This window comes from Schistocerca americana, chromosome 3 (assembly GCF_021461395.2).
Source record: "Schistocerca americana isolate TAMUIC-IGC-003095 chromosome 3, iqSchAmer2.1, whole genome shotgun sequence".
In the NCBI taxonomy this organism is placed as follows: Eukaryota; Metazoa; Arthropoda; class Insecta; order Orthoptera; family Acrididae; genus Schistocerca; species Schistocerca americana.
Genome location: NC_060121.1, coordinates 102,179,849 through 102,204,915, shown reverse-complemented (window position 1 = coordinate 102,204,915; position 25,067 = coordinate 102,179,849). Strand labels below are relative to the sequence as shown.

Below are 25,067 nucleotides of genomic sequence, written 5' to 3'. Positions count from 1 at the left end.
CCATATAAACCGCCTGTAATGGCTCAAACGACACCTGTCGCTTTCACCGAGGATCCGGGAAGCGGACTTTTAGTGAAGCGCGGTATCCTTTCTTCATTCGACGATGCGAGTTGTCATTCGGAACGAATCTACGACATGGAGGCGTGGTCCACGCAGCTGGGAAAGCGGGTGGGTGTTTCTTGCGCTTTACGACTCTCATAATCATGGCCTCGCCAGGTTTCTTTTTTAAAACTAGAAGACGTCCATTTGTTGGACAGAGGACTTCGAGAGGAGGACACGCACAGGAGTTGAACAATAGATATGGAAACACGGCGAGAGAGGCGTGCTTGAACACAAATGCGGCTGCTACGCCTGGTGGCTGCGTTTTTTTAATATTTAAAAAAAAAATATTTGGTGGGACTTCACATATCACAGAGGCAGAGTAATTCACAAATTTGGAATTTTGTTAACCGAGGTGTCACGTTGAACTTGATATCACCGCAGTAAGACCTGCGTAAAACTCCCGCTGCATGTGTAAGTTGTAGTGCACAATCTGGATGGGCACCTCCAGGGAGTACAGTGCAGTCCCTCTCGAATATTGCTGCTGAACCATCCAGCAGTTCAATGAATCCAAATGATATTGTAGCTCTTTTCAACCTATTTAACTCCTTATAAAGCTGTTGTGTTTTGTCTGGAAGATTGCGAACATGCCGCAAGATCTTTTGTATATCAGACTATAATCCTGCCTGCATTATCCAAACCACACTATTTTGTGAGTAACTTCTTTTTTCTAGAGGACGAACTGGAAACTGCTGTGGCGGATCTTCCTTACCAATCACTGCGCGAAAATCTTCCAAAGAACCTAAGTTATTTAAATTTCCCAGCCATGGCACAACATTCGTTCCAGATTCCAACACTGTTAACATTAAATTTGATTTCTTCTTGCTGTCAGCCCAAGAGTAAACAAAGCCAAACCAGCCCTTGGCTAAAAGAGACAAGGCATCCACGTTTTCTCCTTTAAGTGCACCATGAAGTAGTACACAAAATGAGGCGACTTTTGCTTCATCTGCACATGAATCATCATCAGAGTCTCCTTCTGACTTCATGACAGGGGAAATACCGTCGGCTTCCTTCAATTTCCCTGAACCATGAGGTAGCACCGGATGACGTGAAATAGCCATAGGGCTTCCAACATCAGCAACATCAATAAATCCGCATACTTCAATAGTATCTGATATATTCCTTTTGATATACTCAAAATCAGTAGCTTTGTTGAAAGGCTGAGGGGCAGGTGAGAGAATAATGCGGGAACCCAAATTGCCACAGTTCAGTGTGCCCTGAAAGGATGCAAAATTTGCCTCTGTCAGTTTCTGGAACATTGCCTGAACTGAAGAGATAGTAAGTGCTGCTTCAGGTACATGAACACAGCTATCAAGACCTGCCAATTCAACAAGACGACTAGGTAGCCCAGTGTCCTCAGTACGTCGCGAATGTCAGCCGTGGTGAGAACAGTGTTGTGTCTAGATGCCAGTCGGAGCTAAATGAATTCCATTGTGGGCAAATTATTGGTGCTCCGTAATCGAGGTAGCCAAAGTTCCTGGTGTTTCAAGACGTACCGTATCGAATATTTATACCGCAATACAGGGAAAGTGGAAAAACATCGCCCACTAAGCAAAACACCGACGAAAATAAGTGTTGAGTGATGCTGACACACGGTCATTGAATGGGATTTTGGCTAAATAAGAGGACGACAGATGAGAAAGTCACTGCAGAACCGAATGTCATACATGCGAACCAAGACAGAGGGAGCTCCATAAGCAGGGAATTGGAGGACGAGCTGGTGTCCGTAAACTGCACGTCGGTGATAACAGGAAAACTTGGTGCCGACGGCATAAAACCTTAGTCAGTCTACGAGGGTGGTTTGAAAAGTTCCCGGAATCACCACGAGAGGTCAGCGCTTGCGCAACGAGTTGTTCACTTGATATTCATTGGACTGTTGCCTGTAAACGCGTCCTACGTCAGTGCTCTTAGAAGAGAACTGTGGCGGTGACGTGGCTCTGTTGTTATTCCAGCATAGTGACTTGCGAAGATGGAAAAAATCGAGATTCGAGCAGTGATTAATTTCTTCGTAAAGAAAGATATGAAAGCAAAGGACATTCATGCCGATTTCCAGAGTACACTAAGGGACTCTGCTCCTTCATATTCAACTGTTGCCAAGTGGACAAATGAATTTAAATTTGGTCGGGAGAGCTTAGATGATGGTCCGCTCAGTGGTCGGCCAAGATGTGTCACTACTCCAGAAATCATTGCAAAAGTCCACAAAATGGTGATGGAGGATCGCCGATTCAAAGTGCGTGAAATTTCTCACGCATGCTAGATGTCATCTGAAAGGGTATATCACATTTTAAATGAAGAATTAGAAATGAAAAAACTGTCTGCAAGATGGATGCCGCGACTCTAGAAACTGGATCAAAAACGCATGCCGTCGCCATGGCAAAATTAGACGAACTGAGGCATCAATTGTTGCCACATATGCCTTATTCACCTGATATGGCTCCGTCAGACTTCGATCTCTTCCCAAAACTGAAAATTTTTCTTGATGGACGAAGGTTCACTTCAAACGAAGACTTGATAGCCGGAATTGACAACTGTTTTGCATTCCCGGAGGAAACTCATTTTCGAGGTGGGATCAAGGTACTGGAACATCGTTGGACCAAGTGCATAAATCTACAAGGAGACTACATAAAAAATCACAATAGTTTCAGTGATGGAAGTACTTTTTTTCTACTCTGTTCCCAGAACTTTCCAAACCACCGTCGTAGTTGCACATTGTTCTCAACTATGTAGCTCCCTCTAACGTAAAAGATTAAATGGTATAATTTTACTGAGATGCAATGATTCATGAGACGAGTCATTATTTCACCCTGAACCAAGATGGAGATTTGTGTTGAAAATTTCTTGGTGGCCAGGCGACACAGAATGTGCTCCGTCTGTGTCGCCTGACCACCAAGAGCTGTTGCAGGACGACTGATTCGCGGATCCAGTTATATGGCTCCTTCCGTGTATAGCGATTTTACGACTATGACGAGTGGGGTCTGAAGATGGCATCAATGTAATGCCGAAACTGCTAGCACATAGAAGTTCATAAAATAAAATAAATTTCTACAATACATACGGCTGTCGGTAAATTATTGCATCAAGGAACTACTACAACTGTTCGTCCGCATCTCAATAAACGTGTCCACATGATTCCTCAGCGTTTCGTGTGTTATCTTTAGGAGGGCAGAGTACAAATTCTGGTTTTGGCATCCACCATCTAAGTTTTTCCCGGGTTTTCCGAAATCACTTCAGAATAATGGCGTGAAGGTACGGTCATCGGGATGACGCTCCGCTCCAACTGGCGTCGACACAGACGAGACGCTTCTCCCCGTCGCTCCTCCCTACCTGCCGGCTCCGCCTCCCTGCCAGTGACTGGTGAATGGCTCTGACGGCGCCTGACCGTTGCGTGCATTAATTGCCTAACAATAGAACGCGCCATCCACTGTCACATCGAAAGTGCCTCCAGCGTAAGCGTCAGAAATATACGGAAGAAAGGCGCGCTTACATTTGTCGCGGTGAGTCAGCGACAGCCGCCTTAACAGCGGTGCTCGTCCGTTCGGCGAAACTGAGCAGCGAGTCGCACAGGTGAGGCGGCTTTTTGCCGAATGCTCACGTTAGTTCCGGCCGCAGAAAGTTTCCACGCCTCGTCAGCCGTTCGCCGGTCGGGCGCCTGCATGTCAAGAAGCGCGAGCGCGCGCGCCTGCATAACACGGCGCGGCGGTGAAAGCGCGCTGCGTGCCGCGGTGTGTGGTGTGTGGTGTGTGATGGATGTGTGGTGGGCGTGGCGCCGGGCGGAACCAGTCTGCCGTACGCGCATACGAGTGCCTGCAGTCAGGCAGTAGTATCGGAAACGTAGTAGTAAGTAGTTTTTAGGGACTTCGAGACAGCTTTTGGCAATGTTGGTGGAATACAGGGGACGGCCGTGCAAAATGACTGTGGCGCGCAAACCGGCCATTGCGGTTCTGGGACCTACCAGGTGCTAGCACGGCGCGGGAAATCCTGTAACTTATTCTCCCTGGAGGATCAAGTCGCGCAAAGGGGTCTAACCTGTTTGCTGTGCCGCTCCTCAGAGTTATAATAATTTCTGTTGATTTCAGTTGTCCTTATGTAAGATAAGTGGTCAGTTTGAAACTTGAACATTACTACTTCTTTGCAAAGTTGACCAATGACTCTGCTGTGGTGTGCATACACAATCTCTGACTTGAGATGTTATTACCGCGAGTAGTAGCGAGCGAAAAGTAGTCGAGGGGAGTCGGAAGTGGTCGGACGCAGGCTACAGTGGAGAGCAGCCGCACGGCGTGAGAGGTCGCAGCCTGCCGTGATCATGCTAGCAGCGCCGGAGGGGACTTTGGTATTAATTGAGGAATTTTGGTAATGTGTCTTTTTGCTGCCCGTAGTGTAGCTTGCTTGCGCACTGGAGGGATTTTGTCAGACTTGTGTATGCATACACTAAAAAAATGTCGTGTGACTAGGGCCTCCCATTGGGTAGACCGTTCGCCGGGTGCAAGTATTTCGGTTTGACGCCACTTCGGCGACTTGCGCGTCGATGGGAATGAAATGATGATGATCAGGACAACACAACACCCAGTCCCTGAGAGGAGAAAATCTCCGACCCAGCCGGGAATCGAACCCGGGCCCTTAGGATTGATATTCTGTCGCGCTGACCACTCAGCTACCGGAGGCGGACTATGCACACATTGAGAGTAATATTTTTATCTTTCTTGTGGCCAGAGACGTGTTTATTGAGTATAGAGATTGTGGAATAATTGAGAACTGTGTAAATTTTGTCAATGTTTCAATAACCTATTTTACGAATATACTAAATTAGAGTCTTTATTGGTTTCTTTCATTTTTTACACCGTTTAAGGGTACTTGACGTAGGACCGTTGTTATTCACAATATATACAGGGTGAGTCACCTAACGTTACCGCTGGATGTATTTCGTAAACCACATCAAATACTGACGAACCGATTCCACAGACCGAACGTGAGGAGAGGGGCTAGTGTAATTGTTTAATACAAACCATACAAAAATGCACGGAAGTATGTTTTTTAACACAAACCTACGTTTTTTTAAATGGAACCCCGTTAGTTTTGCTAGCACTTCTAAACATATAAACAAACACGTAATCAGTGCCATTTGTTGCATTGTAGATTGTTAATTACATCCGGAGATATTGTAACCTTAAGTTGACGCTTGCAACCTCCGACGTTCAGTTGCGTGTTGTAACAAACACGGGCCACGGTCGGCGAGCAGCATCTGCAGGGACATGTTTACTATGACGACCGTGTTTACGAGTGTGGCTGTAGTGCACTGTTGTGGTTTGGTCTAGCTGTCGTAGTGTCTGCATGTAGTGCTTGCTGCTATTGTTATTCTGCATTCGTCTCCGCACGCAGACCAACTGTAGTACACCGTGTTACCAGACGTCTGTGATAGTGTAGTGTTGTAGGAACTGTGACCATGGTGCATTCGAACTCTGAAAAGGCATCTGATACTCATCTATGGCGAGTGTCGACGAAATGCAGCTGAAGCCTGCAGGGTGTATGCAGAACGGTACCCGGACAGAGAGCATCCAACGTGCCGCACATTGCAAAACATCTACCGCCAACTGAATGCAACAGGCATGGTCGTAGCACGCAAACGGGTCCGTAACAGGCCCGTCACAGGAGAAACGGGTGCAGTTGGTGTGTTAGCTGCTGTTGCCATGAACCCACACATGAGTACACGGGGCATTGCGAGAGCCGGTGGACTGAGTCAAAGTAGTGTCATGCGCATACTGCATCGTCACCGCTTTCACCCGTTTCATGTGTCGCTACATCAGCAATTACATGGTGATGACTTTAATCATCGAGTGCAATTCTGTCAATGGGCATTAACAGAGAATGCGTTGCAGTTCTACTTGTTTACCGATGAAGCGGGTTTCACAAACCACGGGGCAGTGAATCTACGGAACATGCATTGCTGGTCCGTGGACAATCCTCGCTGGCTCAGACAGGTAGAGCGACAGCGACCGTGGACTGTAAATGTATGGTGCGGAATCATTGGCGACCACCTCATTGGTCTTCACTTCATTGCAGGAGCCCAAACAGCTGCAACATACATCGCGTTTCTACAAAATGATCTGCCAACATTGCTCGAAAATGTCCCACTGGAAACGCGTCGACGTATGTGGTATCAGCATGATGGTGCACCTGCACATTCCGCAATTAACACTAGGCTGACCCTTGACAGGATGTTCGACGGGTGTTTCATAGGACGTGGAGGACTCATAAATTGGCCAGCCCGTTCTCCTGATCTTACACGTCTGGACATTTTTCTGTGGGGTACGCTAAAGGAGAATGTGTACCGTGATGTGCCTACAACCCTAGAGGATATGAAACAACGTATTGTGGCAGCCTGCGGCGACATTGCACCAGATGTACTGCGGCGTGTACGACATTCATTACGCCAGAGATTGCAATTGTGTGCAGCAAATGATGGGCACCACATTGAACATCTATTGGCCTGACATTTCGGGACACACACTATTCCACTCCGTAATTGAAAACGGAAACCACGTGTGTACGTGTACCTCACCCCTCATGGTAATGTACATGTGCGTCAGTGAAAAAGACCAATAAAAAGGTGTTAGCATGTGGACGTAATGTGCTGTTCCAGTCTCTTCTGTACCTAAGGTCCATCACCGTTCCCTTTGGATCCCTACGTAATTCGGTGCTCTCCGATACACACGATCGAACAGGGGAGGAGTGGTACTCAAGCGTCAACTATAGGTTACAATATCTCCGGATGTAATCAACATTTTACAATGCAACAAACGGCACTGATTACGTATTTGCTTATATGTTCAGATGTGCTAACAAAACTAACGGGGTTCCATTTAAAAAAAAGTAGGTTTGTGTTAAAAAACATACTTCCGTGCATTTTTGTATGGTTTGTATTAACCAATTACACTAGCCCCTTTCCTCACGTTCGGTCTGTGGAATCGATTCGTCAGTATTTGATGTGGTTTACGAAATACATCCAGCGATAATGTTAGGTGACTCACCCTGTATAAATGAGCTTGTCGATAACATCGGAAGTTCAGAAAAATGGTTCAAATGGCTCTGAGCACTATGGGACTTAACGCGTATGGTCATCAGTCCCCTAGAACTTAGAACTAGTTAAACCTTGTAATGTCCCCAAGAAAATACCCTCTACCACGCACCAATTAATCATTGTCAATCAAACCATCCACATTCATTCGCTTTGGAAAAGTATCTGATCTGATTTTCTCGTAACATATGCGGCGACAGCTAGACGACGCCAAAGTATTTTCTAGCGCGTTTATTCATTGAAATAACAGAGATGCATATATGCATTCTCCATGGTTGTTAGAGTGGTAACTAGGACAGCTTCTGGAGTGGGGATTGAGGGATTGACGTATTTCTGAGAATTACATATTCTGGTTTTCTTCTCGCTAAATCGAGTGAATTAACTTTTGTGCCACTAGCGGTTTGTTTGAATAGAAAGAGAGTGTAAACGGAAAATAATTAAGACGTGGAATCACCGGAGATCTGGATATGTAATGGAGATGGATTTAACACACAATTTCCTTCATAAATAAGGTTTGTGACTTTTTGTTCCGGAGTCAATGAACGAATGAGTTTTTTCTGAACCATTTGATGATCACGTTGGCCCTGTAATCAGTGGGGAAGTTTCAGCTGTGTCGAAGAGAGCCTGCAATCACTGAGTCTGTGTTAAATCGTCCAAAAAGGCTTCGTACACATCTGGAATTCGTAATCTTTCGTAAAAGGAACAAATTGTCCACACGATTGAGTCTCCCGACTGAATACAGTGTTTAACAGTAATAATAAATGTAAAGATCTCTTACAGCAAGCCAGCCGCTGATTACCAAGACGAAGGACTCCACCAAAGATCCTATTCGGCTGATTTCACGTAATGAAATATTATAATAAAAACTGTACATAGATAAAGGAGAGAAAGAGAGAGAGCTAATGAAAATAGAGATAATACTAATAATCCTCCATTAGTCTAACTTTTCGCCTGTCTTATCAAGGATCAGTCAAGACACGGGAGGCCCTTACATTACTGTATAGATTTATGTGTGAAGGTGAAAGGGTCTTAAAGGCAACAGATACACGTCTATACAGACAAGACATTACACAAAGTTAGCGGCTAGCTGCATTCACCATCTATTCATAGAGAAAGAGACGACAACTTATTATTATCATGTTAAAACCTAACTAACCTAAGGTTGTCACACAACAGCCAGTCATCATGAGGCAGAGAAAATCCCTGACACCGCCGCGAATCGAACCCGGGAACCCGGGCGTGGGAAGCGAGAACGCTACCGCACGACCACGAGCTGCGGACATCGGAAGTTCACTGAGGCTTTTTGCGGATGATGCTGTAGTGTATCGAGAGGTTGTAACAATGGAAAACTGTACTGAAATACAGGAGGATCTGCAACTAATTGACGCATGTTGCACGGAATGGCAAATGAATCTCAATGTTGACAAGTGTAATGTGATGCGAATACATAGAAATAAAGATCCTTTATCATTTAGCTACAATACAGCAGGCCAGGAACTGGAAGCAGTTAATTCCATAACTTGTCTGGGAGTAGGCATTAGGAGTGATTCAAAATGGAATGATCATATAAAATTAATCGTCGGTAAAGCAGATGCCAGACTGAGATTTATTGGAAGAATCTTAAGGAAATGCAATCCGAAAACAAAGGAAGTAGGTTACAGTACACTTGTTGGACCACTGCTTGAATACTGCTCACCGGTGTGGGATCCGTACCAGACACGGTTGATGGAAGAGATAGAGAAGATCCAACAGAGAGCAGCACGCTTCGTTACAGGATCATTTAGTAATCGCGAAAGTGTTACGGAGATGATAGATAAACTCCAGTGGAAGACTCAGCAGGAGAGACGCTCAGTAGCTCGGTACGGGCTTTTGTTAAAGTTTCGAGAACATACCTTCACCGAAGAGTCAAGCAGTATATTGCTCCCTCCTACGTATATCTCACGAAGAGACCATGAGGATAAAATCAGGGAGATTAGAGTCCACACTGAGGCGTACCGACAATCTTTCTTTCCACGAACAATACGAGACTGGAATAGAATGGAGAACCGAAAGAGGTACTTAAAGTACCCTCCGCCACACACCGTCGTGTGGTTTGCGGAGTATGGGTGTAGAGTAGATGAAACCCCTGCTAATCATTCAATTGCTATATAAAACGAATATGGCAGTAGTTATTCTTTCAATGTTTAGTGTTTAGTGCTCAGGCTACGATTCGAATGAGTGAAAAAATGTCCCACTACAACGTAAGAATGTGGTGAACACATCTACCACACACCACAGTTGAGCATGAGCGAGACTGTGGCCTGATTTCTTTTTCTTAGTAAGTTCGTGATAGACTCTCTCTATGCGCTTGCCCTTCCAAAAATTTATGTGAACTCCGACGGCGTATAGCGACAACAGATAATGGAGTAACTGCAAAAGGGCTTGTAAAACATAGGAGAAGGACTGCTTAGACGAGATCGCTTGTAAAAAAAACTTTATTGTAGATAACCGGTTTCGGTAAAACTAAGTTATCATCTTCAGATTCTCATAAAGTTTGTTCCAAACATCTTGTGACAGCTACACACAACATCTTTCCATTGAATTTCCAGGTACATAAAACGTGAAATGAGCTATGCGTTGGCACGTCAAAATCAAAATTACTACTTATATCATAATTCGCCAAAACATCGTTGCCATAACATAACACGTCATGCCTACCAGAGCGCCGGAAGACTGTCACAGTTAGTTGTTTCTGACGTAACATAACAAACACTGCATAAACTGCTTGAAACTTTACTTTTATTCACTTTACCAGCCTTCTACTTGCGGTTAATGTTTATATACTTGATTTATTTTTTATCTTCAGCCTTTACTAGTGTGTACTGCAAGTCAGAACCATCATTTATTCGCAGTGACGTAGTAGACTTTGTGGGGGATACCTGCAAAGCGTTATGCAACAACAATGATCATCTTAATTTTCGTATTTTATTCGAAAACACTTTTGAATCATATACGTCAGTCGAAGCACAAAGTCAGAATACCTCGGTTCTGGTAAATTGTTTCATTTAACAGAGATGTTGTAATTACTATTAATTAATTTAAAAATTTGCTAACTCTTGTAATACTTTTCTAGATAAAATCGATTTTCTGTTCCCTAATCCGTTGACCACACGGAATCGTTTGAAAGTAGATCGCGATAACATTCTGTTTTTTGTTTTGGCATTTTCTAGTGATTTTTGATTTGGTAGATATTTGTCTCCTCCACCCCCTTTCAACTCAGTTCATCTACACTCCTGGAAATTGAAATAAGAACACCGTGAATTCATTGTCCCAGGAAGGAGAAACTTTATTGACACATTCCTGGGGTCAGATACATCACATGATCACACTGACAGAACCACAGGCACATAGACACAGGCAACAGAGCATGCACAATGTCGGCACTAGTACAGTGTATGTCCACCTTTCGCAGCAATGCAGGCTGCTATTCTCCCATGGAGACGATCGTAGAGATGCTGGATGTAGTCCTGTGGAACGGCTTGCCATGCCATTTCCACCTGGCGCCTCAGTTGGACCAGCGTTCGTGCTGGACGTGCAGACCGCGTGAGACGACGCTTCATCCAGTCCCAAACATGCTCAATGGGGGACAGATCCGGAGATCTTGCTGGCCAGGGTAGTTGACTTACACCTTCTAGAGCACGTTGGGTGGCACGGGATACATGCGGACGTGCATTGTCCTGTTGGAACAGCAAGTTCCCTTGCCGGTCTAGGAATGGTAGAACGATGGGTTCGATGACGGTTTGGATGTACCGTGCACTATTCAGTGTCCCCTCGACGATCACCAGTGGTGTACGGCCAGTGTAGGAGATCGCTCCCCACTCCATGATGCCGGGTGTTGGCCCTGTGTGCCTCGGTCGTATGCAGTCCTGATCGTGGCGCTCACCTGCATCCGTGCGTCGCTGCGGTCCGGTCCCAGGTCGACGGGCACGTGCACCTTCCGCCGACCACTGGCGACAACATCGATGTACTGTGGAGACCTCACGCCCCACGTGTTGAGCAATTCGGCGGTACGTCCACCCGGCCTCCCGCATGCCCACTATACGCCCTCGCTCAAAGTCCGTCAACTGCACATACGGTTCACGTCCACGCTGTCGCGGCATGCTACCAGTGTTAAAGACTGCGATGGAGCTCCGTATGCCACGGCAAACTGGCTGACACTGACGGCGGCGGTGCACAAATGCTGCGCAGCTAGCGCCATTCGACGGCCAACACCGCGGTTCCTGGTGTGTCCGCTGTGCCGTGCGTGTGATCATTGCTTGTACAGCCCTCTCGCAGTGTCCGGAGCAAGTATGGTGGGTCTGACACATCGGTGTCAATGTGTTCTTTTTTCCATTTCCAGGAGTGTATATATTAGAAACTCAATTTGTACACGAAGATAACCGGAAATTTGTCAATGAGTGCGAATGTCATTTGGATTCGACTGCTTTATTTGCTATCAGTACAGCTTAAAATTATATGAAGCTCAATTTGGATCACGAGACATCTCTTAATTCCGACGCAAAACTTGTCTTACGTGATGGGAATGGAGTGACAAATCACCAGAAGAGTACAGCCTCAAATGGAGGTGGGCCACGATCACCTCAGTGATAAAAAGGACCTATGAACCTCCAACCCTAATCAGCCAGAGTGACTACAACATACCGTGGCTATTGGCGTAAAAATTTTATTTCAGAAACATCCACATTTAATTGCTGTCACCGTCTATATACTCCCCTCCACCGTTCCTACAACGCTCAGGGGAATTTCCCATAGACGGAAACCGCTGTGAGCTGCTTGATGACGCGTGCCGCATTTTCTTTCACTGCGTCAGCGGACTGAAGTCTTGTCCCTTTTAATGCAGATTCGACCTTGGGGAAGAGATAAGAGTCACATGGTGCTAGGTCAGGCGAATCAGGTGGGTGGTCTAACTGCTCGTAACAGACAATGAGGTATGAGATGATGCGATATTTTGATGCAGAACGCGTGACTTGTTCTGCCACAATGCGGGTCTTTTTTTTCTCAGGGAGTTGAGCAAGAATCTCAAGGTAGTAATGCTGATTAATAGTCTGACTTTCAGAAGCCCATTGTAGATATTCAATTCCGTGAATATCGAAAAAGAGTCGTCACCGCTTTGGATCTCAATTTGCTCATTCTAGCTGGACCCGTCCAGTGTATGGAGTAGCGCTTAGTTTCAGTATCATTAGTGATGTTATCGCTCTTTCCAAGAAATCAGGAACATTTTCAGTATTATTCAAAAGGTCAGCATAAACAATTTAGCTAACTTCTTTTTGTTTGATCGTCAGACTTTTCGGCACCAGTTTCACACACATTTTTTTTTGCTAAATCGGTTATGAACAACTTGCCTCACGCATTTTTGTCATTTCCTACAGTTTCAGCACCGAGGGCCACGTTATCTGCTTTTCCCATATTTTCATCCGTTGTTTTTGATATTGAACGGCGTCCCGGGCGTGAATCATCATCAAAGTCTTTTCGACCATCTTGGAAACGCTTCAACCACACAAAAACTTTCGTGCGCGATAAACGGTCTTCACCATACGCTTCCTTGTGTGAAAGATAGATGTTAGCAGTCTTTCCAAGTTTCATGTGGAACTTCACGTCAGTTTCTTGCTCTATTATACCACTTACCATTTTTCAGGCAAAAGAAAATCAGAGCTGGTGGGCAAATGAAGGCCACGGCCACGCTGATTTGTTTACAGATACCAGAGATGCCGCATTCGACTGAAAAGGCTTCGTGCTTCACAGCTATTGGTCGTTCGTCTTTGGTGCATGCGTGTCATGGCAGCATCAGCACCGTTATTTTATGGCCACGGGAGTTGTAGATTTGGAATTCTTCGCTATTGGTATGGACTCGCATGGATACCACTTCAAATAAACTGTAGGTACATTTCATTTTTTTAAATTTTTGAGTCATCAGTCGCTTGACTGGTTTGATGCGTCCCGCCAAGAAATCCTTTCCTGTGCCAATCTCTTCGTCTCAGAGTAGCACTTGACTTGCAACGTAAGTCTTCAATTTTTGTTGGATGCATTCCAGTCTCTGTCTTCCTCTACAGATTTCGCTCTCTGCATATCCCCCTAGTACCATGGATGTCATTCCCTGATGTTTTAACAGATGACCTATCATCCTGTCCCTTCTCCTTGTCAGTGTTTTCCACATATTCCATCCCTCTCCTATTCTGCGCAGAACCTGTTCATTCCTTACCAGTCTAACTAATTTTCAACATTCGCCTATAGCACCACATGTCAAATGCATCGATTCACTTGTATTGCGGGTTTCCCGCAATCCGTGATTCACTGTGCTTCAAACGTACGTTTTCTGGAACTTCTTCCTCACATTAAGGCTTATGTTTGACACCAGTACACTTCTCTTGGCCACGAATGCCCTTTTTGCTAGTGCTGGTCTACTTTTGATGGCCTCCTCGATTTTACCGCCTACGTAGTAGAATTCCTTAACTTCATCTATTTCGTGATCACCAATCGTGATACGTTTCTCACTGTCCTCTTTTCTGCTGCTATTCATTACTTTCGTCTTTCTTCGTTTTACTCTCAATTCTGTACTCATTAGCCTGTTCATTCCATCCAGTACGTCATGTAATTCTTCTTCACTTTCAGTCAGGATAGCAATGTCACCACCGAATCTTATCACTGATATCCTCTCACTTTCAATTTTAATTCCACTGCTGAACCTTTCCTTTATTTCCATAATTTGCTTCTTCGATGTACAGATTGAACAGTAGGGCCGAAAGACTACACCCTTTTTGATCCGAGCACTTCGTTCTTGTCCGCCCACTATTATTATTACCTCTTGGTTCTTGTACATATTGTATATTACCTGTCTCTGCCTACAGCTTATTCCTATTTTTCTCAGATTTTCAAACTTCTTACACCAATCTACAGTCTCGAACGCTTCTTCCAGATCAACAAATTCTATGAACGTGTCTTGATTTTTCTTTAGTCTTGCTTCTATTATCAACCGCAACGTCAGTATTCCCTATCTAGTGCCTTTACCTTTCCTGAAGCCAAACTGATCGTTATCTATCGCATCCTCAATTTTCCATTCAATTCTTCTGTATGTTATTCTTGTGAGCAACTTGGATGCGTAAGTTGTTTTCTCGCACTTGCCAGCTCTTGCAGTCTTTCCGAAAGTCTGATGGTATGCCGCCAGACTCATACGTTCGACACATGCCAACGTGGACTGTCGTTTTGTTGCCACTTTCCCGATGATTTTAGAAATTCTCAAGGAATGTTATCCATCTCTTCTGCCTTATTTGATTTTAAGTCCTCCATAGCTCTCTTAAATTCTGATTCTAATACTGGATCCCTTTTCTCTTCTAAATCGATTCCTGTTTCTTCTTCTATCTACACCATAAAAGCACTTTGACTGAAGGTACCCCATTCTGTATGCAGCTACTTCCGTGTTAATACCACAGCAGAATATTTTATCGTTTCATAGTGACCTCTAGTACCCGAACACGGAAGATCGTCGTAGGCTAAACATCAGAAGCAAATAGTTGCTGCATAGTGTGGCGCTTGAGTCGCGACAAGTGTTATTAGTTTCGAGTAGTCGTGTGTGTGTTGGAGAAAGGAGGAAGTGACGGACTGAGACTTGCAGATGCGGGAGGGTGCGGCATGCCCGCCGCCCCACACCACACCGCGAGATGCGCCGGCGAGGGACAGGTTTCCATGGTGAGCGGTGCCTTACGAGCCCGCCTCGTCGCCAAGGAGCGCTCCCCTGCTGCGCTGCCGCAGCCGGCACGTCAGACACCGGCTGACGTCACTTGCATTGTCGGAGGTCCAGGTACCCTGAGCTACACAACTAGAGACAGCTGCGGACATCAGTCATTTCAGGCCGGTAACTGCGGGCCCCAGCTGATCGCGAAAAGGCTTCGAAAAGGCCACAGCAGCGTTTCGAAGCCGTGTCGACTCAGTGGGCTCTCGAGACCGGCGAATACTCACAGAAATCAGTCGCAGCAGTGCGCAGCGTACACGCAGGCGAGTGCGCGAATACACTCCTGGAAATTGAAATAAGAACACCGTGAATTCATTGTCCCAGGAAGGCGAAACTTTATTGACACATTCCTGGGGTCAGATACATCACATGATCACACTGACAGAACCACAGGCACATAGACACAGGCAACAGAGCATGCACAATGTCGGCACTAGTACAGTGTATATCCACCTTTCGCAGCAATGCAGGCTGCTATTCTCCCATGGAGACGATCGTAGAGATGCTGGATGTAGTCCTGTGGAACGGCTTGCCATGCCATTTCCACCTGGCGCCTCAGTTGGACCAGCGTTCGTGCTGGACGTGCAGACCGCGTGAGACGACGCTTCATCCAGTCCCAAACATGCTCAATGGGGGACAGATCCGGAGATCTTGCTGGCCAGGGTAGTTGACTTACACCTTCTAGAGCACGTTGGGTGGCACGGGATACATGCGGACGTGCATTGTCCTGTTGGAACAGCAAGTTCCCTTGCCGGTCTAGGAATGGTAGAACGATGGGTTCGATGACGGTTTGGATGTACCGTGCACTATTCAGTGTCCCCTCGACGATCACCAGTGGTGTACGGCCAGTGTAGGAGATCGCTCCCCACACCATGATGCCGGGTGTTGGCCCTGTGTGCCTCGGTCGTATGCAGTCCTGATTGTGGGGCTCACCTGCACGGCGCCAAACACGCATACGATCATCATTGGTACCAAGGCAGAAGCGACTCTCATTGCTGAAGACGACACGTCTCCACTCGTCCCTCCATTCACGCCTGTCGCGACACCACTGGAGGCGGGCTGCACGATGTTGGGGCGTGAGCGAAAGACGGCCCAACGGTGTGCGGGACCGTAGCCCAGCTTCATGGAGACGGTTGCGAATGGTCCTCGCCGATACCCCAGGAGCAACAGTGTCCCTAATTTGCTGGGAAGTGGCGGTGCGGTCCCCTACGGCACTGCGTAGGATCCTACGGTCTTGGCGTGCATCCGTGCGTCCGGTCCCAGGTCGACGGGCACGTGCACCTTCCGCCGACCACTGGCGACAACATCGATGTACTGTGGAGACCTCACGCCCCACGTGTTGAGCAATTCGGCGGTACGTCCACCCGGCCTCCCGCATGCCCACTATACGCCCTCGCTCAAAGTCCGTCAACTGCACATACGGTTCACGTCCACGCTGTCGCGGCATGCTACCAGTGTTAAAGACTGCGATGGAGCTCCGTATGCCACGGCAAACTGGCTGACACTGACGGCGGCGGTGCACAAATGCTACGCAACTAGCGCCATTCGACGGCCAACACCGCGGTTCCTGGTGTGTCCGCTGTGCCGTGCGTGTGATCATTGCTTGTACAGCCCTCTCGCAGTGTCCGGAGCAAGTATGGTGGGTCTGACACACCGGTGTCAATGTGTTTTTTTTTCCATTTCCAGGAGTCTAGTAACAGCACTCTGATGCGGACACCTCATTTATGGAGCATGTTTTCTGGTATGGTCGAAACACATACTTTGTAAAACACACATACACACACACACTTGTGACGCGGTAATGAAACTACAGAATCAGTGCGGACAGGCATGGAGAGTGACTCTAGCGACGATGCAGACCGCAAGAGGGGAAGTCTACTGACACTGCCGACTTCGACAGATTACCAGAATGAGATTTTCACTCTGCAGCGGAGTGTTCGCTGATATGAAACCTCCTGGCAGATTAAAACTGTGTGTTGGACGGACACTCGAAGTCGGGACCTTTGCCTTTCGTCGTCAAGTTGGGTTGTGTTGTGGGAAGAGACCAAACAGCGAGGTCATCGGTCTCATCGGATTAGGGAAGGACGGGGAAGGAAGTCAGCCGTGCCCTTTCAATGGAACCATTTGCGTGGAGCGATTTAGGGAAATCACGGAAAACCTAAATCAGGATAGCCGGACGCGGGATTGAACCGTCGTGCTCCCGAATACGAGTCCAGTGTGCTAACCACTGCGCCACCTCGCTCGGACCGCCGGCAAGTGCTTTACCATCTGAGCTACCCGACTCACTACCCGTCCTCACAATTGTAATTGTGCCAGTACCTCGTCTCCTACCCTCCCAACTTCACAGAAGCTCTCCTCCATACCTTGCAGAAGTAGCACTCCTGGACGAAAGATTATTGCAGAGACATGGCTTAGCCACAGCTTGGGGGAAGTTTCCAGAATGAAATTTTTGAGTCTGTAGCTGAGTGCAGGAGAGTTCCTGTCAAGGCTGCGTTGTAGATGGAAGAGAAGCTCTAAGTACGGCTCGAGAGTCGTCTCGGGTAGCTCATTTGGTGAGCACTTGCCCGCGGAAGTCAAAGGTCCCGAGGTCGAGTATCGGTCTGGCACACGGTTTTAATCTGCTGGAAATTTCAAAGGGCAGATGGTTACGGCTCTGCGCCTGTAATCTAGCACATCACAAAAGGCGAAGCTGGTCGTCTGTTCGCGCACTGGATTCGTGAGCATCTGTGGAAAGTGTTTGAGGAACTACAAGTAGGGGACAAAAAGGTTCATCGTTAACGTTTCATCTCACAACGAGAAAATCAGATTAAATGTGTGCCTCTGGCAAAGCGGTTCTAGGAGATTCAGTCTGGAACCGCGCTGCTGCTACGGTCGCAGGTTCGAATCCTGCCTCGGGCATGGATGTGTGTGATGTCCTTAGGTTAGTTAGGTTTAAGTAGTTCTAAGTTCTAGGGGACTGATGACCACAGCAGTTGAGTCCCATAGTGCTCAGAGCCATTTGAACCATTTTTGTGTGACTGCAGCAGACGGGACGTATGTTGACGATTGGAATGGGCACGGGAATGTCGACATTTGAACGTTGATCAATGGAAAGGTGTCTCCCGATCGAGTGAACCACATTTCTCGTTGCACCTCTTTCAGGTCATGGAACGTCTCCGCGAAACATGAATCGCACCATCAACGCAGTCCGCCGGGGACGGTATTATCATGGGGAGCTATAAAACTGGAGCAGATGAGCCCTGTCCACTCCCCAAGACCTGTGGCTAAGGCGATTCAGGATATTAAGCGCTTTGTGGGCCCCTTCCCTCAGATCCTTTAGGTGTAACCACGACAGTTTATCTAGAATTAGATTTGTGTTGCTGCAAGCCCGTCTGCCACAGACTGGACAGTGTTTCTAAACGTTGACGCCGTAGGCGGCGTCATGGTGCTCTCACCACGAGATATGTGTCGCCCCAGCTCACTGGCAGGTATCGCTCCTTTCACAGCAACCGCTACTCGCGTATGATTTTCTCCCTGTTCCCAGAAGGGTTCAATGTGAGCCACGTACCATTGCAAATCTTCGTGAGCTGAACTTAATCAAGTATTTGTATGGCGTTAGAGGAAATTACTTGAGATGTTGGAGTGTAAATAAAGATGGTAACAGGTCTTGCAAGGAGGCCGACGTAACGAGAGAAGTACCTTTGCTAGAAAGTCTAAAACCGAGTGAAAACGATTTTGAAACAGAGAGAGGGATGTGTCGTACCACAAATCAAGGTACATTATCTGTGAAACTCTGTATTTGAGTCCAATCGATGTTCGAATGTTATTATGTGATACCAAGTTAAACGTCTGCTTGAACCAACATACATAACAGCTGCGTTACGTACAGAGTCGTACTCCCTAAAGTAGAAGTTGCTCACTTGTTGTATGTTCTTTCTTTCCTCGCAATCAAAGTGCAAATGCGAAATTTCCATGAAATAATTAGGAGGGTCAGACCACTATTCTTTTATTTTTATTTTAAAAGAAAACTAAATGACATGTAAATTGAATCGCAAGAACAATATTCGCGATTGATTTGTCACTTTCAAATATAACAGCAATCTTTCTCCACAAGTTAGAAACAAGAGCATGAATACCAATCCGGTAAAATTCGTGGTCCTGCTTTCCTCAGTTACTGATCTCAGATTTTTTTTCGAGGTCTGCCCATCTTCAAAGGCTGTATGTAGGATGGGGTAAGACTTCCCTACCAATTTTTGCAATTTCGTGAGTGCTGAAGTGACTGGTGTGTGGTCTGATGAATTGTCGAGCAAAAAAAGAAAATTCGCCGCAACTTTTCGAGAACGAACTCGCTGAAGGCGAGCTTTTAACTTCTAGAGGGTTTTCACGTGTTGACAATTCGTTGTGCACCCTGTCTCCAAAACAATAACCCGAATCGGATTCTACGAATGTTGCGTGACGTCACCGGCCTGTCCACCCTCCATCAACCGACTGCGTTCGCCCGTCAGCTTCTGTACAGCGGCGAACGCATCGTCTAACGCAGCACTTCCACGCACCTTCTGCAGCCATTCATGAATGCCATTGGGCGTTTCACTTTCTACGATAACAGAGAGCTGTCTTATACGTACTTCGATGTCAGGCGTTTTCTAAAATTATAGACTGCCGCCATCTGCTTACAGCAGTGGGGTGTAGAAGAATGTGTGCAGAATTCATGATTACTACATTACTAACTTAACAGAAGGAGAAAAAAAGCAGTATGCGTTACTTTCTGACTCGCCCTAGAAAACACGACGCAGTGAAACAATACAGTAGTTGAAATGAGTATAGAGGCTCAGATATTTGTAGCAAAATTAACATTGTCGGTTGGAATAAGTGTCCACGGTGTGTATGTAATAGTATGGGAACCAGCATACCGACAAGCGCTGTCAAGTGCCATTGCATTTGATGTCAGTAGATATAAGAAGTCATCAACGATTTGGGTGCTAGAGGGTGGAATTCGGTTTAAAGGCAGTTGGTTCTGTGCGGTGTTAGCGCTTGCGTAAGTGCCTGTACCGCTGATAGGAAGCAGGCACCATTAGTCACGGTGCGTGTTGCACTGCCAAGCGGAAAACAGTTATCTCGTGATGAAAATACAAAAAAAAAAATCTGTGCGTACAAAGAGATGGGACTCTCTGCTCGCCAAATTGCCAAGAAGATGAATTGTTCAGCTACAGTGATAGATAACTGCGTTAGACTGGGTGCACCATAAGGACAGAACGTAAAATGTGGGCAAAGTAGAAAATTATCTCAGGCATCTAAACAGTTACTTTTGCGGAGAGCAAGGGCCGCCAACCGTTATCCTTTTCCACTTGTTGATTTACAGTGGCCAGAAATTGCCAGACGTGTACGACAAATTTTGTCAAATGACAAACATGTCGAATTGAAGAAACGACAGCAGAAACGTGCTCTAACACCCTAACATAAACAGGCTAGACTGGAGTTTGCTGAAAAACATATGTCATGGACTTGAGAATAGGATGAAGTGACCTTCAATAATGCGAAGTACTTTAGATGGACCGAATGGATTTCAATATCATTGACCTGAGAACTGACCTGACAGGTAAGAATGAGCAGAAATTTTGGTGCTGGAAGTTTTATGATTTGGGCAACCGTCTGCGCCAAAGTTGAATCGCGAACTGCTTGGCTGAGCACTAGAATGAACTCTAACAAGCACAGTGAGACATTATAGTGACATAACCGATTAAAATGCTGAGACCCTAGAGGACGAAAGTCTAATCTTTCAACAAGATAATGCAATTTTGCGCGTTTCTGTCATAGCCAAAAATTGGAATTAAGACAAAGATATCGATCTCTTGCCCTGGCCTGTACTTAGCTGGGACTTGAACCCCGTCGAAATCCTTTCCTGGAATACGTGAAAGGTGTGTTTATCGCAATGGAAGGCGATTTGAGGCCGTCTGTGAGCTGAAAAGAGCGATGCGAGAAGAATGGGCGACAGTTTTGGTGGAACAACTGCAAGTTCTTACAAAATCAATGCTGAAGAGAATTTTTGAGGTAATTAGGAAGAACGGAGGCTGGTAAAAGTATGAGGTTCTTTCAAATGAAACATGGTCAGTGTGTCTACCTTTGTCTTACACGTAAGGTGGCGCCACGTAACTGCTGGTATGATAGTGCCATCTATTGGCAGAGAGACCGACGCGTGTGCACTGTTTGATGTTGCATAGCGCCAGTGTGATTTCACGCCGAAGAGAAGGTGATTACACAAATTATCGTCCAATACCGAACATGCAGGCAAGCAAGCAGGAACAACGAGGAGTGATTCGATTTTTGGTGGCGGAGGGAGTTGGAGCCCGTGAAATGTATCGACGGATGAAGCCAGTGTACGGTGAGTACAGTCTGTGTCCTTCAAGTGGAATGGCGCAAACGATTCCTTGAGGGGCGCGAGAGACTGGAAGACGATGTTCGTACTGGGCAGGCTCATCGTGTCATCACACAGGTAATGGTTGCTGATGTGAATGTTTTAGTCTTGGACAACCGCAGAATCACCGTGGACGAGATCCATTGGTTACTCGGTACTAGAAGTGTTGAAAAATCTGTGCGCAGTGGGTTTCCCACCAACTGACCACCGAACAGCGCAATACTCGAACGGCGCTGTCTTTGAGTCATCTGCAGCGTTATCATGAGGAGAAATACAGCTTTCTGTCGCGTATTGTCACAGGTGACGTTAGAGGTGTCACCATACTGAACCGAAAAGCAAGCGTCAGAGCAAGCAGTTGAAACATGCGACCTCACCTCCAAAGAAATCAAAGGCCGTTCACACCAGTTCTAGTAAGGTCATTATGTCGTTATTTTTTTTACCAAAAGGCCCACTGATTGTCGAGGTCCTGGAACGAGCGGAACGAGGAACCACCACCAACGTGCCTCGTGATGACTGGGTGTTGTGTGACGTCCTTAGGTTAGTTAGGTTTAAGTAGTTCTAAGTTTTAGGGGACTGATGACCATAGATGTTAAGTCCCATAGTGCACAGAGCCATTTGAACCATTTTGAACCACCACCAACGCTCAGCGTTAACAAGCCATTTTACAGAAACTTGGACGAGCCATCAAATCGAAACGCAGAGACATGTTGTCCAATGGCGTTATCCTCTTGCATGATAACACTGACCCACACACGGCCAATGCGGCGAAGGCGACATTAGAGCAGTTTCGGTGGGAAACGCTGGAACATCCTCCGTACAGTCGCGACCTTTCACTGTATGACTTTCATGTGTTTGGACCTCTAAAACAAACTATTCACGGACATCGATTCGCAACGAACGACGAATTGTGTGCATGGGTCCAGGACTGGATCCGACAGCAGTCTTCTAGCTTCTTCGAGGATGGAATCGACCGGTTAGTGTCACTATGGGATGAATCTGCCAACAGTTTTGGCGACTATTTTTGTGTATGTGTACTGTGTATAACTACATTTTTGAGTTAATAACATCGTTACCGTTACTTCACACTAGTGACCGGGTTTCATTTCAATGCACCTCATACTAACAATGCAATAACACAACAGGACAGTGGGTAAGTTTATACCAGTTTCCATCTAGGAAATGCGCGCACCTTGTTGTGTTAGGAAAGGAGCTACCGGTATGTAATTCCGTCACCACTCTTTGTGTGTTATCTGTATCTACTACTTTCGTAATAAATTCGATACGTGTACACTTCAGAAATTGTACTATCATTTTCATAGGAGCGCTGCCTTTACACTGGTCTCCACTACTGTACACACAGTTGACAATGGCGGCGTGTGGGTCTTCTACCTCAGTATCGGTGTGTCCCTACTACAGTACGGAAACCCTAAATGGCCGCGCAGTGGTCAGCACACTGGACTCGCATTCGGGAGGACGACGGTTCAATCCCGCGTCCGGCCATCCTGATTTAGGTTTTCCGTGATTTCCCTAAATCTCTCCAGGCAAATGCCGGCATGGTTCCTGTGAAAGGGCACGGCCGACTTCCTTCCCCGTACTTCCCTAATCCGATGAGACCGATGATCTCGCTGTCTGGTCTCCTTCCCCAAAAACAACCCAACCCAATCCAAATGGCTCGGCGACCACGCTGCCACGCACTGGTCTGCTCGGCCCGGACAGCGCCGCCCCCGGAGCTGTCAGGCGCTCGTCCGCAGCTCTGCGGCGTTGCCCAAGCGCACGGCCGCGTTACCACCTTGTGCGGCCGTCTACGGGCCGTTTTCTGTGTCGCACTCTCAATTTGCCGACAGCGTGGAAGCGGCTCCGGTAATGCCAGCGGTAGGACTGCTTCAGGCGCGACCCGCTAAGCGGGCGGCACGCTGGAGTGAAGGCGGAGCCGCCGTCGTCCAGAATGCTGGACGGCGGTCGCCTCGGCGGTGGTACGCCCTCGCCTTCTCCAACTAGAGACCCGGCTGCTCAGACCAGTACTAAGACGGCAGACGTACAGTTTAGTCCGAGATCCTAAGTGTGCAGCAAGCGAAAGAATTAAGGGAAAATCATAGAACGCTCCCATCTGTGCTACTACAAATATAAAGATAAGTCGTTGCTTAACATTAATACCAAAAATCTCGAAAAGTTCTCCACCTATTTACTTCAAATATTAACACGGTGCTCTAATAAACGGTTGGACAGTCATAAGCTGTACATTGTAATATATACGAGGGTAATCCCAAAAGTAAGGTCTCCTATTTTTTTATAAGTACATAGAACTGTTTATGTCTGCAATGGTTTACATCAGTTTACAGCTTGAACATTTACAAGGGGAGGACGCCAATTGTGAAATTCAGATTCGATTCATACTGCGCATAAAAAAAGCTCATCGCCAGAGGTGTAATGTGGCAAAGCACCAAGATGCACTTCTCAGCCGTTGTCGAGAAAATCGACAGTTAAAAGAAACCGAAGCGGTGAAATATTCTCTATGACTAACAATTTTTACAGCGTCGCGGCACAGCGGTAAGCGCTCGGGTTCGTAATCCGAAGGTCGCCGGATCGAATCTCGCGCCATGCAATTTTTTTTATTATTAGTTTTTTGTAATTCATATATATATATATATATATATATATATATATATATATAAACAAACTATTAATGAATTGCTTATGCATCTTGGTGAAGGCGGATCGCTCTCCAATTGTACCGCCTTCATTTTTCCGTTTGTTTAACAGGGTGTACCAAAGTTCTCACGTCCGCACTGATTATTACATATATATAATTCCCGGCAATCAGTTGCAACAATTATGCATATAATAAGTTGTTGAAAGTCGTTTGTCGTGGAAAAACTGGCGACTTTGAGCATCATTATGTTTTCCGCAAACAAAGTTGTATTTCACAAATGTTATTAATTGTCTTCATAATGTTAACCACGTATAGTTAACGGAAGACGTAGAAACGATATTCCGAAACGAATATGTATAGCGTAAGTCAAACGTTCGAATTAGAATAGAGACCCCACGAACACAAATTTGCTGTGGCAGGTATGAAATATAAACTCTGTTACTCGCTCGTTACACTTGAAGGACAGATGTTGAATGGGCCGAGACGAGCCGCCGCATAACAGCGTAGTTGCCTGCTAACTTCGAAAGAAGGTAGATGCGGTCCCTAGCGCAACTTATAACATCGTCGAAAATCAGTGCGGACGTGAGAGCTTTGGTACACCCTGTTAAACAAACGAAAAAATGGAGGCGGTACAATTGGAGAGCGATCCGCCTTCACCAACATGCATAAGCAATTCATTAATGTTTGAATTACAAAAAACTAATAATAAAAAAAATTGCATGGAGCGAGATTCGATCCGGCGACCTTCGGATTACGAACCCGAGCGCTTACCGCTGCGCCACGACGCTGCAGAAAATTATTAATCGTAGAGAGTATTTCACCGCAACGGTTTCTTTTAACTGTCGATTTTCTCGACAACGGCTGAGAAGTGCATCTTGGTGCTTTGCCACATTACACCTCTGGCCATGAGCTTTTATTATGCGCAGTATGAATCGAATCTGAATTTCGCAATTGGCGGCCTCCCCTTGTTAGCTATTTTTCGACATAATCACCATTCCTGTCGATGCATTTTTGTAGACGCTGTGGCAGTTTTTGTATGCCCGTGGCATACCAGCTCGCCGCCATGCTGTTCAGAAAGTTACGAACTTCT

At 46.3% G+C, this 25,067-nt stretch overlaps 1 protein-coding gene across 1 annotated transcript; it reads right to left on the bottom strand.

Annotated features, from left to right (window-relative positions):
- Window positions 1–401: 401 nt before the first annotated feature.
- Window positions 402–15,043, bottom strand: LOC124605894 (integrator complex subunit 14-like). The gene is given in 2 exon segments (XM_047137841.1): window positions 402–1,437; window positions 14,910–15,043. Coding segments are annotated over 2 exon segments (1,170 nt in total).
- Between the last annotated feature and the right edge of the window lie 10,024 nt (window positions 15,044–25,067).